At 32.7% G+C, this 12,565-nt stretch overlaps 1 protein-coding gene across 1 annotated transcript; it reads left to right on the top strand.

Annotated features, from left to right (window-relative positions):
- Positions 1–357: 357 nt before the first annotated feature.
- LOC111707948 (speckle-type POZ protein A) lies at positions 358–9,761 on the top strand. The gene is made up of 9 exons (XM_023481144.1): positions 358–518; positions 3,611–3,723; positions 5,155–5,736; positions 5,844–5,982; positions 7,096–7,274; positions 7,676–7,777; positions 8,221–8,383; positions 8,484–8,925; positions 9,234–9,761. The coding sequence occupies exons 2-7, from the start codon at positions 3,667–3,669 to the stop codon at positions 8,380–8,382; spliced, it is 1,221 nt and encodes a 406-aa protein (XP_023336912.1). The 5' UTR covers positions 358–518; positions 3,611–3,666; the 3' UTR covers position 8,383; positions 8,484–8,925; positions 9,234–9,761.
- The last annotated feature ends 2,804 nt before the right edge of the window (positions 9,762–12,565 follow it).

Raw genomic sequence — 12,565 nt, 5'->3', positions numbered from 1 at the left:
TGAAATGGGCCAAGTGTTAGTTTTGGAACTAATATCCCCTGTATTTTATCTATCCCTCGACCTATACATCTATCATTTTATCAGAAACTATCCATTCAATCATCATTTTATCTATCCCTCCACATATACATCCATCATTTTATCTCAAACTATCCATTCAATCATCATTTTATCTATCCCTCGACCTATATACATTCATCATTTTATCTCAAACTATCCATTCAATCATCATTTTATCTATCCCTCCACATATACATCCATCATTTTATCACAAACTATCCATTCAATCATTATTTTATCTTGTTTTCCAATCATCAATTTATTTTTTTACTTATTTATTAAAGATTCAAGTAAATATATCTATGTATCTATCTATTGTAGAGGAATGTAAATGAATGGTGTGTACTGTGTACATCTGACCCAATGAAAATGAAAGTGTATTCTGCTCCTGTCTCCTCCAGTGCACGCACAGGAGTATCTGCGCTCCATACTCAGTAGACTAGGCGCGTTACAGCTGGGTAAGGAAAAGAAGAAAGTTTGGTGAAATTTACAAACAAAGAGAGAATGTGAAATGAATTTATGTGAACAGTTTTTTTTCCCCGGAAACCTTAGAAATGTAATTTACGTATTAATTCCAAACATAGGTAATTTTTCTGATATTTTTAAAACTCGTTTAACAACATGTCTGCTGTGTAAATTAGTACTTTCAGAATCTTTATTTTTTGCAAAAATTGCACGGTTAAGGGTTTGTAAATTAGATTTGGAAAGTAAAACTTAATTGAGTTAGTTAGAGAGTAATTCGTATAAGATGTACTTTGGAAATCAAGGGATGTTTAATGTTTATTGTGAGAATTGGGAAGGGAATGGATCATATGGACAGGGAGATTATATGAACAAATATGAGAAGCAAATGGATTAAATTTGGAATGAAGTTGATCATATGAATGTATTGTGTATGGAAAAAGGAAAGGATATGGATCATATGAATATATTGTATATGGAAAAAGGAAAGGATATGGATCATATGAATATATTGTATATGGAAAAAGGAAAGGATATGGATCATATGAATATATTGTATATGGAAAAAGGAAAGGATATGGATCATATGAATATATTGTATATGGAAATAGAAAAGGATATGGATCATATGAATATATTGTATATGGAAATAGGAAAGGATATTGATCATTTGAATGTATTGTATATGGTAAAAGGAAATGGATCATATGAATGTATTGTATATGGAAATTGGAAAGGATATTGATGATATGAATGTATTGTATATGGAAATAGGAAAGGATATTGATGATATGAATGTATTGAATATGGATATAGGAAAGGATATTGATAATATGAATGTAATGTTTAATGCGCTTAAAAAATATGATAAACCTTTCGAACTCTGAATGTATAAGTATAAATAGGAAAGGATATTGATCATATGAATGTATTGTATATGGAAAAAGGTCATGGATCATATGAATGTATTGTATATAGAAATGGGAAACAATATGGATCATATTGATATATTGTATATGGAAATAGGAAAGGATATTGATCATATGAATGTATTGTAAATGGAAAAAGGACATGGATCATATGAATGTATTGTATATAGAAATGGGAAACAATATGGATCATATGAATGTATTGTAAATGTAAATAGGAAAGGATATTGATCATTTTAATGTAATGTGAATGGAAACTGGAAAGGGCATGGATCGATGAATGTATTGAATATGGAAATAGGAAAGGATATTGATCATATGAATGTATTGTATATGGTAAAAGGAAATGGATCATATGAATGTATTGTATATGGAAATAGGAAAGGATATTGATCATATGAATGTATTGTATATGGAAATAGAAAAGGATATTGATCATATGAATGTATTGAATATGGAAATAGGAAAGGATATTGATAATATGAATGTATTGTATATGGAAAAAGGAAATGGATCATATGAATGTATTGTATATGGAAATAGGAAAGGATATTGATAATATGAATGTTTTGTATATGGTAAAAGGAAATGGATCATATGAATGTATTGTATATAGAAATGGGAAACAATATGGATCATATGAATGTATTGTATATAGAAATGGGAAACAATATGGATCATATGAATGTATTGTATATAGAAATGGGAAACACTATGGATCATATGAATGTATTGTATATAGAAATGGGAAACAATATGGATCATATGAATGTATTGTATGTGGAATATTGATCATATGAATGTATTGTATATGGTAAAAGGAAATGGATCATATGAATGTATTGTATATGGAAATAGGAAAGGATATTGATCATATGAAAGTATTGTATATAGAAATAGGAAAGGATATTGATCATATGAATGTATTGTATATGGTAAAAGGAAATGGTTCATATGAATGTATTGTATATGGAAATAGGAAAGGATATTAATCATATGAATGTATTGTATATAGAAATAGGAAAGGATATTGATCATATGAATGTATTGTATATGGTAAAAGGAAATGGATCATATGAATGTATTGTATATGGAAATGGGAAACAATATGGATCATATGAATGTATTGTATGTGGAAAAAGGAAAGGATATTGATCATATGAATGTATTGTATATGGTAAAAGGAAATGGATCATATGAATGTATTGTATATGGAAATAGGAAAGGATATTGATCATAAGAATGTATTGTATATAGAAATAGGAAAGGATATTGATCATATGAATGTATTGTATATGGTAAAAGGAAATGGGTCATATGAATGTATTGTATATGGAAATAGGAAAGGATATTGATCATATGAATGTATTGTACATGGAAATAGGAAAGGATATTGATCATATGAATGTAATGTTTAATGCGCTTAAAAAATATTAACCTTTCGAACTCTGAATGTATAAGTATTCGCTAAAATCCTTTTTCACCTTGGGAGGAATGCCATTGTTGTGACCTGGTCCAGAAATACAGAAAGACCTTATTTTTTGGCTTCAGTATAGGATTTTTCTTATCCTTGTTGAAGGCAAAGAAAAGTTAATGTTCAATTTCATTGTTTTATGTAATTTGTAATAAAAAGTTGACTGTTTTAATTTTTTAACTCCTTCTTTTGTCCTAAGCACTTGGTTTTTTTATTGATAAAGCCAATATTGACGTCTCGGTGCAAAATAAAAGGATTAAGTAATGGTATGGTAGATTGAACACTAAGATGGGGCTTTTACAGATCTCATCTCACATATCACACATATCACACATATCACATATCACATATCACATATCACACATATCACACATATCACACATATCACATATCACATATCACACATATCACACATATCACACATATTACACATATCACATATCACATATCACGCATATCACATATCACGCATATCACATATCACACATATCACACATATCACATATCACACATATCACACATATCACACATATCACACATATTACACATATCACACATATCACACATATTACACATATCACATATCACATATCACGCATATCACATATCACCAATTGAAAATATCAGGGGAAAAGGTCAAGTTTACAGAAACAAACATGTTTGGTTAAATTCTATTTATTTTCAGGCCGGAGTTGAAACCGGTTTTGTTGTTTGTTTGTTTGTTTTTCTTGGATTCGGGGAATGGAGAATCAACCTGGGCATAATCTTAATAATCCAATAGAACCAGCAGGACAGCAGGTACCGTTATTTTAAGCAACTGTAAATATAATTTCATGGGACCCTCCATTTATAGAGTGGCCGATTCACAACGGTTCCAAAAACCTTCAAAACTTTTGTCTGATTAGAAATGAATAAGATATTCTAGTTTTTCTCGCTGACTTCAGTTGTGAATCGGAAATGTCACTAAATAAATGAAGAGCAATTGAAATTATATTTTAAATATTCAGTTTTAGTTGACTGTTAAGTTTTAAATGTGTTAAAGATATTTTGAACACTTTATGGGTCCATATTTTATAAAGTGTCATTATTGATTCACAATAATACCTATCAAACCTGAATAGTATATTTATAGAACCTTTCTCAATAGGATAATTTGATCACAAGTTTCTTTATTTGTCATTGAATTTGGTAAGGACATAAATTATTTTTAAGAGACAGATTTTATGTATATGCAGTTTTTAAAATGATTTAAATCTGCCAGTTTAAATATATTTTGTATTCCATCTTCCCGTTTACGATTTATCCTACCTCCCCATAGAAAGATTAAGGTTTGTGTTAATTTTACAATTTTATGAAATGCATTTGTGGTTGAATGGGGGGGGGGGAGGTGTTGTATGTAAATGGGTCTGGTTCATGACCTTGAGTTAGTGTTAGATAAACCGATCATTGAAACCTGATATTCCAATATCAAGTTTTTATAATCAAGATTATTAAAGATTTGATTCAGAAACCATTAATGTGTTATGTTATCTATGTAATCTGTCATTGATTGGAATACATACAATGCCTTTCTGGAGTATGTCTTTTCTTGAAAAACCATTTCAACCCCCCTCGGTTGAAAAACCATTTCAACCCCCCTCGGTTGAAAATATTTTTTCTCACAGAAGACTGGTAAAGTTTTTTTTTTTGGGGGGGGGGGTTATTCTCTTTATTTGGCGTAAATAAATGATTTTTTTGGAATGACGCCAAAGAGGCTAATACCTGGTATGAAACCTTGTGGTTTAAATTGCCCAACTTGTCCCTACATAGAGCCTGGAACAGTTATATAATCCTCTTATACCAGCAAGAAGATTGAGATTAATGGAACTTTCAACTGTAAGACCAGAAATGTAGTTTACTGTATTACATGTGAGCAGTGTAAACTACAATATATAGGACAGACAACAAAATCTTTAGATGAAAGAGTGAGAGAACATATTGGTCACATTATAAATCTCCATACAAACCAGCCTACAGGAGAACATATTAACCTTACGGGACATGAACTCTACAATGTTAAAGTTAGCGTACTAGAGAAGGTTTGAGACCTTGGGAGAAGTTTACTTAACACTAGTTATTTTATGACTGAACTCAGAGGAATGAACAGAAAAAAAATAGTTTTTATTTAATTGTAATCTGTAATTCAATAGTATAAGGACAATGCAGGCTTTAATAAATTTGTTGTTGCAGGAGGTTTACTACGCCGCGGCGCGTCCCACCATGACCGGCCAGCCGGCGGTTAGCCGTGTTCCCACTCCGCCGCCAAATGACGCGGCTCCGCCCGTGGCGGAGTCCTGGTGCTACACCCAAGTGAAGGTGGTGAAGTTCTCTTACATGTGGACAATCTCTAATTTCAGCTTCTGCCGGGAGGAGATGGGCGAGGTGCTCAAATCCTCGACCTTCTCGGCCGGACAGAACGACAAGTTGAAGTGGTGTTTGAGGGTGAACCCGAAGGGGTTGGACGAGGAGTCGAAGGAGTATTTATCCTTGTATCTCCTTCTCATGTCCTGCAACAAGAGTGAGGTCCGCGCCAAGTTTAAGTTTAGTATTCTAAACGCAAAACGGGAAGAAACAAAAGCTATGGAGAGTCAACGTGCGTATAAATTCGTTCAGGGCAAAGACTGGGGGTTCAAGAAGTTTATTCGGCGGGATTTCCTGATGGACGATGCTAATGGACTTCTCCCAGACGATAAACTGACCTTGTTTTGTGAAGTTTCGGTTGTAGCAGACTCTGTAAATATATTCGGACAATCAAGTGCTGTTCAGTTTAAGGTAAATAATAAATATTTTCCTTTTAATTGATTGAATTTAGTAAATGTGTAGAATAAAATGAAATTACATTTTTAAATGATTTAACTTAAATTTGTTCTATATTTAAGGTGCCGGATTGCCGGTTAGCCGACGATTTGGGTGGATTGTTTGAAAACTCTCAGTTTACTGATGTTACATTGTCGTGTGGCGGCCGTGAATTTAATGGTCATAAAGCTATACTAGCAGCTAGATCACAGGTTTTTCAAGGTTCGTATTCCTGTCTTGGCAACATTAAACAAATGGTTAAGATATTTGGGTACAGTGAAAGGTATCAATTATTTGAGCATAGATGCCTTGTTAAAACAAGCTGTCTTAGATTCGAAAGTTATTTACTTATTAAATGGCCGAAGTAAGCTAACTTTAGCTGAATCAATTTCCCGGATTTTGTACGTGTCGTCTTCCGTGTGCGTAAAAAGAGTGTTCCAAACTAACTAATGCTAGATGTCGGAAATTATTACTATAGTTTTATTAAAAGCATTATAAATAAGGAATTAAAGCTATATGATCTTTAACTAAATATCAGAACAAGTCCTGTAAGCATGGTGAAATTTTTTTGTTGTTCAGATAAGCAATTCATTTGTATTTTGTTTTACTCATACTTTTAGACCTTCAACTTTAATATTTGCTCGGGGCTCTGTATTATCAGTTTTTAATGCGAGATTTACTCTTGATAACACATTTTTTTTAGATTTTTCACAAAGGGCGTGGCTGTATGTACATTGTACTCTGATCTCCAGCAACATATAATTTCTTTAAAAAACTTTCCCATTATTTAAAACATTCTTAAAAAATTTACCACTAAATCTTTACTTTGAAAGAAAATACGAGAAAAAAACATCAATAAAGTTAAAAAAGAAAACCGTTTTTAATCTTATTAAAAAATCTGCTAAGGGTCTGAAAATTACCCAAACCGGATTGAAAGGGGGGGGGGATGAAAAGCTTTAAAAAGATTGCATGGTTTTGAAGGATTTATAAATCTATATATAAATTTGGCTTGTCTGTCTGTTTGTCTGTTTGGGTGTCTGTCTGTTTGTTTGTATCCAATAAACGTCAAAACGGCTGAACCGATCGGGCCCAAATTTTTTGTGGGACATCACGTGACCACAGGGAAGGTTTATGAATGATCAAAATTTCAAATATTTGTCTCCATCAAAATTCGATCTTCATTAAATTTTTGAAAATCCACGAAATTTGTTGTGAAAATCCGTGAATTATTTTTGTTTTGTTTTACGATGTACACAGAGAGAACATGTTCACAATTAATTTAGAAGATAGGCTAGTAATAAAATACTTGTAAGATATTAATTTTGTTTTTTTTAGCAATGTTCGAGCACGACATGGAGGAGAAGAAGAGCAGCAGGGTCGAGGTCAAGGATGTCGAGGCAGATGTTATGGCGGAGATGCTACGGTTTATATACACGGGGCGGACAACTAGTCTAGAGACGATGGCGGATAGTCTTCTTGCCGCGGCGGATAAATATGCACTGGACAGACTAAAAGTAAAATTTTTACAATTTAAAAAAAACTTCATTTAATAAATTTAACATATGTACCTTATTTCTAAAAAAAAAATTTAAGATAAAATCAAAATGAACCATTTACCGTCGATTTTTTAAAACTTATTCTGAGCCTGATTCTGATTCTGAAATTTTTTTTTATTCTGATTCTGAAAAGGTTTTTAATTCCGATTCTGATTCTAAAAACTTTATTTTCCTCCTGATTCAGAATTTTTGCTTAATGATAATAAGGGGTAACTTTTTCTTTCTTTTTTATACTTTTCCCTTAAAAATCGATAATTTTCCCCAATTCAGCGAATATATTTTCCAATGGGGAGGAGTGGAAGAAAAATGATTTTTCGAGAAAATATTCACCCCTGAGAATAATGTTAATCTTGCTCTAGGTGATGTGTGAAGAGGCGTTGTGTAACGGGTTAACTGTAGAGAATGTATCTGAGGTTCTAATACTAGCAGATCTACACTCAGCAGAACAACTCAAAGCACAGGTATGTCAAGCTCAGCCTCTACCTACCCAACCTGCCGATTTCAAGTTTTTTTATTTATTTACCATTTAAGGGAAAATTTTACGAATTTAAGGAAATACCTTTTTTGAAACTAAAGCAGAGGAGGGGGTTAGGGGGGGTATTAACAACCCTTTGGAATAATTATCCTTTTAATTGATTTATATTTTATTTCTCAATTGAGGGTAAGAGACAATTATTTTTTGAAAGAAATAGACTACGTTTTGTAAATTGCTATCATTCTTTTTTTAATCAAGCACAAGTTGACAAATTTTGAGGGGTCGAACTTCTTTCTTTTTTTTCACAGAAGGAATTGTAAGTGGTTCACTCGTGACTCAGGGGCTTCAAATTTTCATTTTAAAACATCATGAAATATTTTAGAAAAATATTATATTTGCCGCATGTTAATTAATGAATGTTTACTTCAGGCGATTGAGTTTATAAACACACGCCACGTGACCGATGTGATGGAGACGGGTAGTTGGAAACAGATGGTCGGTTCCCATCCACATCTCATAGCAGAGGCATTCAAGGCCCTGGCAAGCCAACAGATACCACCCATGGGTCCACCAAGGAAAAAAGTAAAATAAGGTAAAATGAAATCACAGAAAAAAGATTCTCAAACTTATTTTCTTGATTCTTTTTAACCATTTGATTCTAGTAATTTTAACATTGACGTGTTTATTTGCAGTATTTTGAACCTGATAAATGGGTGGATATCAAGAGAAACCATTAGTGAAAGTCTATTCGAACTTATTAACGTGGTATATCTCCAAATAAAATAGTAACTGTGAGCAGTCTTTCGAATTCATTCTGAAGGGAGAAATGTTAAAATTACCCTGTGGGATGAACCGGCCAGTGAGAATAGGGAAATTAAATCTGAAAATGCGCAATATATAGATTGCCGAATTGCGCAAATTTACACGTGACATCATGAGTCAATCCAATACATGATGTGCACTGAGAATACACAAAGAGATGCCGAGAAATGAAGAAACAATTTTCAGTGTTTGCTGATATAGGTTCATGCTGCGTGTTACAAAACAAGAATTCTCTGTGTTCTGATTACACAATTATTTTGTTTAATATTTCGGTTTAGTTTGTATTTTATAAACTCATCATTAATTGTTAATGTATGGGATTAATTATTGCCTGGAAATAATGCAGTGTTTCATTTTTTTTCACAAACTTACTTCCATCAAACCTAAAATGCTTTACAACCATGAAAATAAGTTAAACCCCAAAGAACTGACAAATGTTTAAGACTGAAATAATCATCCAAAAATGGTTTTTATTTTCTTGGTTGTCAAAAAAAAAAATTATTTACATTGCCTTGAAACACCGATCAGCTTTCTTTAACTTGAACCTAAAAACTTCATGATGAACATGAAAATTACTTCATATAATATTATTATATAATGAATGAAATTCTTTTTAATAGTTTTGTGACTAGTTCCCTACATGGATAGTTGTTTAGCTAGACAAGTAACCTGTAGTTTATGTTGTGGACAAGTGTATATATTTTTTATATTAAAACCCCAGGAGCAAGTAAACAAAATACAAATCTAGGAGAAAAAAAGATAGTTTTCATGATCTATAATTTTTTCTGCTGAAATATTGAAAACTCCTAGTGTTTATCCTTTTTTCATAATATTTTTCCCGTTTTTCTCCTCAAAACGAATCGACGAAAATATTTCGTCTGGACAAACATTTTTCGACTGAGTGCACACAGAATTTGTTAAATTAGGAAACCTTTTCTGAAAACTTAAATTTTTTAAAGAATATCATCGTGATTAAGAAAATTCCACTTAGCAATGTCTACTTAAAAGAGAAGTGTTTTCCAGCGAACATTTTTTGTCCAAGTCTTTCATATCGTTGAGGTTTCCTTATTATGCATTTTGTCCATAAATGAATGTATTCTTTTCTTGCTCGATACTAGATAAAATAAAGATCAACAATTTCTTGAGAATTTGAAGTTGTAATAAATTGTCATATTGTTTTTTTGGGACTAGAATATAATGTTAATTTGGAGGTGTGAAGCGGTGAATTATACACTAAAAGTAAGGTAAGTTGTTTTTTCTTAAGTTTTATGTTTAGGGCATGTCTCATTCTTTACCACATATTTGTATTCTCTTTCCTTTATTTTGTATCCGTCTATACCACATGTGTGTGTCCTTCTTCTCCTTGAATTCTTGTAAACCACATATTTGTATCCTCTTTTTTTCTTTTTCCCTGTATCCTTCTAAACCACATATTTGAATCCTCTTTTTTTCGTTTTCCCTGTATCCTTCTCAACCACATATTTGTAATCTCTTTTTTTCCTTTTCCCTGTATTCTTTTAAACCACATATTTGTAACCTCTTTTTTCCTTTTCCCTGTATCCTTCTAAACCACATATTTGAATCCTCTTTTTTTCGTTTTCCCTGTATCCTTCTCAACCACATATTTTTAACCTCTTTTTTCCTTTTCCCTATATCCTTCTAAACCACATATTTGTAACCTCTTTTTTCCTTTTCCCTATATCCTTCTAAACCACATATTTGTAACCTCTTTTTTCCTTTTCCCTGTATCCTTCTAAACCACATATTTGTAATCTCTTTTTTCCTTTTCCCTGTATTCTTCTTAACCACATATTTTTAACCTTTTTTTTCCTTTTCCCTGTATCCTTCTAAACCACATATTTGTAACCTCTTTTTTCCTTTTCCCTATATCCTTCTAAACCACATATTTGTAACCTCTTTGTACCTTCTACTTGTATCCTTCTAAACCACATACTTGTAACCTCTTTGTACCTTCTATTTGTATCCTTCTAAACCATATATTTGAAACCTCTTTTTTCTTTTTCCCTGTATCCTTTAAACCACATATTTGTAACCTCTTTGTACCTTCTACTTGTATCCTTCTAAACCACATATTTGTAATCTCTTTTTTTCCTTTTCCCTGTATTCTTCTAAACCACATATTTGTAACCTCTTTGTACCTTCTACTTGTATCCTTCTAAACCACCTATGTGTATCCTCTTTTTACCTTTTCCTTGAATCCTTATATACACCATATTTGTATCCCATCTCTACTTTCTCCCTGAACCTTCTAAACTACATGTTTGTATTCTTTTTTTTCTCATCTATTTGTATTCTTCTGAACCACATATCTTTATTCTGTTATTTACTTCTCAGTGTATATTTTTAATCAACATCTTTTTATCCCATTTCAACCTTCTCCCTGTATTCTTCTAAACTACAAGTTTAATTTCTTTTTTTCCCCTTCTCCCTGAATTCTTCTAAACCATATATTTGTATCCTCTTTACCTTCTCCCTGTATCCTTCTAAACCATATATTTGTATCCTCTTTACCTTCTCCCTGAATTCTGCTAAACCATATATTTGTATCCTCTTTACCTTCTCCCTGTATCCTTCTAAACCATATATTTGTATCCTCTTTACCTTCTCCCTGTATCCTTCTAAACCATATATTTGTATCCTCTTTACCTTCTCCCTGTATCCTTGTAAACCATATATTTGTATCCTCTTTACCTTCTCCCTGAATTCTTCTAAACCATATATTTGTATCCTCTTTACCTTCTCCCTGTATCCTTCTGAACAACATATTTGTATCCTCTTTATCAGTATCAATAAAATGTTAAAGATTTTTTGCTTACTATTTTCTACTATTTGCACAAAACGATAATGATTTTTTTCTTTTTATTGTGTAAATAAAAAAAAAATCTGATTCATATTAGCTTTGAGTAGGAGGAGGGCGTTCAGAATATCTGCCTTTAGGCAGCTCCTCAGGTCTGATTTGAATATCTTCAGTGCTGAGAACAGTCTCTCAATGGAAACCTGTGTGGGGGGCATTGCACAAAGAAGTCTTGCAGCATCCTTCAGCAAATCTGAGTACTGGGCGATTGGATCAGAAAGCTTTTTTTAACTCTTCTTGATTCTTAAAGAGTTGCTATAGTCCTTTAAAGACACTGGTTCTTATGAACTGCATTTGACTTGGCTGATTCTCTCTAGAAATGTGGCGACCCTGATGTGCTGAAGGATGCTGCAAGACTTCTTCTTGAAATGCCCCCTACACAGGTTTCCCTATCCGGATCCGCATCAATATTTAATGGATCCTAAGCACTGAATTTATCCCCATAACTTTCTATACTCCTTCATCTCCTTTACCTTCTTCTATTATCCCCATACCCCTCTATAATCATGCATTTCCTTTACCTTCTATGATCCCCATAACCTTCTATAACCCTTCATATCCTTTACCTTCTTCTATTATCCCCATACCCCTCTATAATCCTTCATCTCCTGTACCTTCTTCTATTATCCCCATACCCCTCTATAACCCTTCATCTCATTTACCCTCTTCTATTATCCCCGTAACCTTCTATAACCTTTCATCTCCTTTACCTTCTTCTATTATCCCCGTAACCTTCTATACTCCTTCATCTCCTTTACCTTCTTCTATTATCCCCGCAGCTAGCCCACTACCTTCTTCCATTTTCTCCATAAGCATATTCACCATCTCTTGTTCTTAGAACTTTTTAATTTTTGATTTTTAAAATTTTTTTGTGATTTCTTCATCTTCTTATAATCTTAACCCTTGTCCAGTGAGTCCAGTTCTTCATGTCTGTGACTGAACTATGAATTATACTACAAACATTATATTATTTATTGAACTAAAGCTTTGTTAGAGGGCGCTGAAGTCTCTAAATAGTTCCATTCAGTCTGCATAGATGGCGCAAATAGCGGGGAGTATAGGGGGCGCCAGGTGTGT

The sequence above is a fragment of the Eurytemora carolleeae genome, unplaced genomic scaffold, assembly GCF_000591075.1.
Source record: "Eurytemora carolleeae unplaced genomic scaffold, Eaff_2.0 scaffold849, whole genome shotgun sequence".
Taxonomy (NCBI): Eukaryota; Metazoa; Arthropoda; class Copepoda; order Calanoida; family Temoridae; genus Eurytemora; species Eurytemora carolleeae.
This window is presented reverse-complemented; position numbering and strand designations above follow the sequence as displayed.

What these genes read in the sequence shown, in the direction of transcription:
- LOC111707948 (XM_023481144.1), top strand. Translation starts at nt 3,667, where the DNA reads ATGGAGAATCAACCTGGGCATAATCTTAATAATCCAATAGAACCAGCA. An exon ending in TAGATCACAGGTTTTTCAAG is followed by an intron (nt 5,983 to 7,095) that starts GTTCGTATTCCT and finishes TGTTTTTTTTAG; the next exon opens with CAATGTTCGAGCACGACATG. An exon ending in CAGAACAACTCAAAGCACAG is followed by an intron (nt 7,778 to 8,220) that starts GTATGTCAAGCT and finishes TGTTTACTTCAG; the next exon opens with GCGATTGAGTTTATAAACAC.